The following is a 3,271-nucleotide window of genomic DNA, read 5'->3' as shown; positions in this document are numbered from 1 at the left end:
AATGAAGAAAAAAGTATGAAATTCTTAGAGGACACACATACACATACCTACACACACCCCTCTAAATTTTTATGAACAATAAAGTGATGAGAAAATCAGCTTACTTAAATAAGTAGTTTTACTGTCTCCATGCTCAGATAGGATATTAATGATGTCATATAGGAAATATTTTTAAATTATAATAATGCACATCTACGGACATCCAAACATTTATTATTTATTGTAATAATAAACCTCAGACAGTTTCACTTTCTTGAAAAAATTATCTTCCTGACCATATCTTTGAAGGCTATTTTCACTTGCTTGTTCCTTAGGGTGTAGATGAAAGGGTTCAACAGAGGGGCAACTGAAGTGTTTAAAACAGCCACTTCCTTATTAAAAGTCGCTGCATCCTTAACAGAGGGATTTATATACATAAAGATACAGCTTCCGTAAGAAAGTGAGACCACGATCATGTGAGAGAAACATGTAGAAAAGGCTTTTTTTCTTTGTTGAACAGAGGGGATTCTCAGAATTGTCTTGATGACGTATGTGTAGGAAAGAATTACTAGCATCAATGTGAAGATGAGGGTAACCGCAGAGGTGACAAAGGCAATCACTTCTATGAAGTGTGTGTCTGAACAAGATAATTTTAGTAAGATAATGTAGTCACAGTAATAATGGTTGATGATGTTGGATGAACAGAAAGGCAGCTGCAGAGTCATTGTATGCGGCACAATGACAACTAAAACACCAGAAAACCAAGAACACAGGACAAGTTGAATGCAGAGTCTTCTGCTCATTATAGTTGTGTAATGTAGGGGTTTGCAAATGGCAACATAGCGATCATAGGACATGGCAGCTAAAAGGTAAAATTCAGTTCCTCCCAGAAGGATGGCAAAAAAGTACTGAGTGAAACAACCAGCAAAAGAGATAGTCTTGTCTCCAGTCCCTATGTTGACCAGCATTTTGGGAACAAAGACAGAGGTAAAAGATATTTCCAGAATGGAAAAATTCCGGAGGAAGAAATACATAGGAGTCTGGAGGCGAAAATCCAGCAGGGTCAGAATGATGATGGTCAAGTTCCCCATGACACTTAAGACGTAAGTTAGCAGCAGAAAGAGGAAAAGCACAGCTTGAAGTTCGGCGTCATTTGTCAATCCAAGAAGGATGAACTCTTTCACTGATGTTTGGTTTCCCATCATTAACTTCAGACAAATTAAGGCAGAAAATAACAATGATAAATGTTGGAATAAAACAAAAGGCTCCAGATTTTTATTGAAATATAAAATGAAGGTCAGAAATAATTAAAAGTAAAATTCAAAACGCTGACTCTTCCTCTACCCCTTATTTTTAAAATGACCTATCTTTTAATAAAAAATTAACACATGTTCCTAATTTATTTCAGAAATAACAAAGATCCTGCTTCTTAGGGACATTTTCAATCATTTCTTCTAAATAGTACCAATATTTATTTCTCACCATTTTCCCACTTGTTTATATTTTTGTTCTCATTCCTTCTACACTGATTTTCCTCTCTGTTATTGTATGCTATCACATGTGCATAGACAAAACTAAAGCAAATTTAGAGAGTATGTTTTATTTGAGATTTTTTAAATTAGCCTTTTATCTCTCAGTTTATTAGTCAACAAAATCCATATAATGCATGGTATGAACTATAGGAACAACACTGAGCTTGCTTGTTTTCTTCTCGTTGCTTTGTATTTTTTGCTTATTTCAACTTTCTCATTTTGAATAATAATTCTGTGCGCCTACTGAAGCTCAAAGCCTGTATAGATTTTTCTTTTAATTCTTAATAGTGTTCGGAATTCATACCGCTTACAGTTCCTTGTTCATGTCAGGGCTCAGTAAATGCCATCACCATTTAATATAGATATATGGATTAGTCCTTGGTGAAATAGTAAATCAAAATAATCTCACTGTGCTTTCTTGGTGCACGCAGAATCTATCAACACAGTATAGTGCCTTAAAAAGTCAGTTCAAGCTCAATTCTCTGTACAATTTTATCTAACCATTGCAATCAACAATTGTTTCTCCTCTTCTTTATAAAATTTTACCATGACATAACACTGAGTCGTAAGGTCAAGTCATTTTCCAGTTATATCACGTTATGCACTCTTTATGTGTCCAACTTTAACACAAATGAATTGACCAGAAGAATAGTCTCCTATTCCTTTATATTTTTTATACAGAGCCCGGAAAATTGTACAGTTTAGTAACATTTTAATGCAACATATATTTTTGACTTATCTTTAGACTCATAGCCCCATTTTATTGAATGCTATAGAGTTTTTATGCAAATAAAGCTTCAATTAAGTTTATGCATACAGTTCCTTCAGAATGTTCTATTAATATTTTCCATAATCAGACAGGAAGAAATATTACTAACAGAATGCCTTTTCCTATTCAAAAAATCATAAAATTCTATTCATTTGATCAATTGTTTCACTACATAGGCTAGTGTATTTTCATATTATAATCCATGATAAGTTAGCAATAGTCACACATTTTATATCTTAAGTTAAAAATTCCAGAAATATTTAATACAGAAAAAGGGCAGTTTTGCCAACTTAGGAAGACATTATCTAGTAAAATTGTATCTGGAAAATTTCAGGGTTACTAATATTATAACTGCATCCAATTAGCACTTTTGTAGAAAGTTGTATATTTAAAGGCTATAAGATGCTATGCAGCTATGCAGTGTTATATTAGAAATTCTGGGGCTTGGCCCCATGGCCAAGTGGTTAAGTTCTCGCGCTCCACTTTGGTGGCCCAGGGCTTCCCCGGTTTGGAACCTGGGCGCGGAATGGCACCGCTTGTCAGGCCGTGCTGAGGCAGCATCCCACATGCCACAACTAGAAGGACCCACAACTAAAATGTACAACTATGTACTGGGGGGACTTGGGGGGGGGAAGGAATTCTGTTATGTTAATGAACAGTTAGATTAATGTACAAATAATGTAAATTTGTGTCAATTGAAATTTTGGCTGTCTACGTCTGAATACGTTATCTTGACTAATTTATAATGAGTACACATTTACAAGTATGGGAAATTAAAAATTATGTACAAATAATGAATTTCATAAGAATGTTTTACATTTAGAGGAATATTAGGGCACTACTTCCCCTATAACAAAATAGTTCATTAAATTGTAATATTGCCACAGTCAGTTGAAATAAATATTAGGGATGGGAACAATTGGTAAAATTTTCTGTTTCTACATAAAAATAACTAGTGTGTCACATAATTTGAAGATATCAATATAATCTT

The 3,271-nt window shown here is 34.0% G+C and overlaps 1 protein-coding gene across 1 annotated transcript; it reads right to left on the bottom strand.

Moving 5' to 3' along the window:
* Nucleotides 1-245: 245 nt before the first annotated feature.
* On the bottom strand, nucleotides 246-1,184 carry LOC103556544 (olfactory receptor 2AP1-like). Its single transcript, XM_008528706.2, has one exon. The coding sequence runs from the start codon at nucleotides 1,182-1,184 to the stop codon at nucleotides 246-248; it is 939 nt and encodes a 312-aa protein (XP_008526928.2).
* Between the last annotated feature and the right edge of the window lie 2,087 nt (nucleotides 1,185-3,271).

The sequence above is a fragment of the Equus przewalskii genome, chromosome 5, assembly GCF_037783145.1.
Source record: "Equus przewalskii isolate Varuska chromosome 5, EquPr2, whole genome shotgun sequence".
NCBI classification, from domain to species: domain Eukaryota; kingdom Metazoa; phylum Chordata; class Mammalia; order Perissodactyla; family Equidae; genus Equus; species Equus przewalskii.
The sequence above is the reverse complement of the archived record's forward strand: the minus strand, read 5'-3'. Positions and strand labels throughout refer to the sequence as shown.

Coding starts and splice junctions, on each gene's coding strand:
- LOC103556544 (XM_008528706.2), bottom strand. CDS start 1,184: ATGATGGGAAACCAAACATCAGTGAAAGAGTTCATCCTTCTTGGATTG.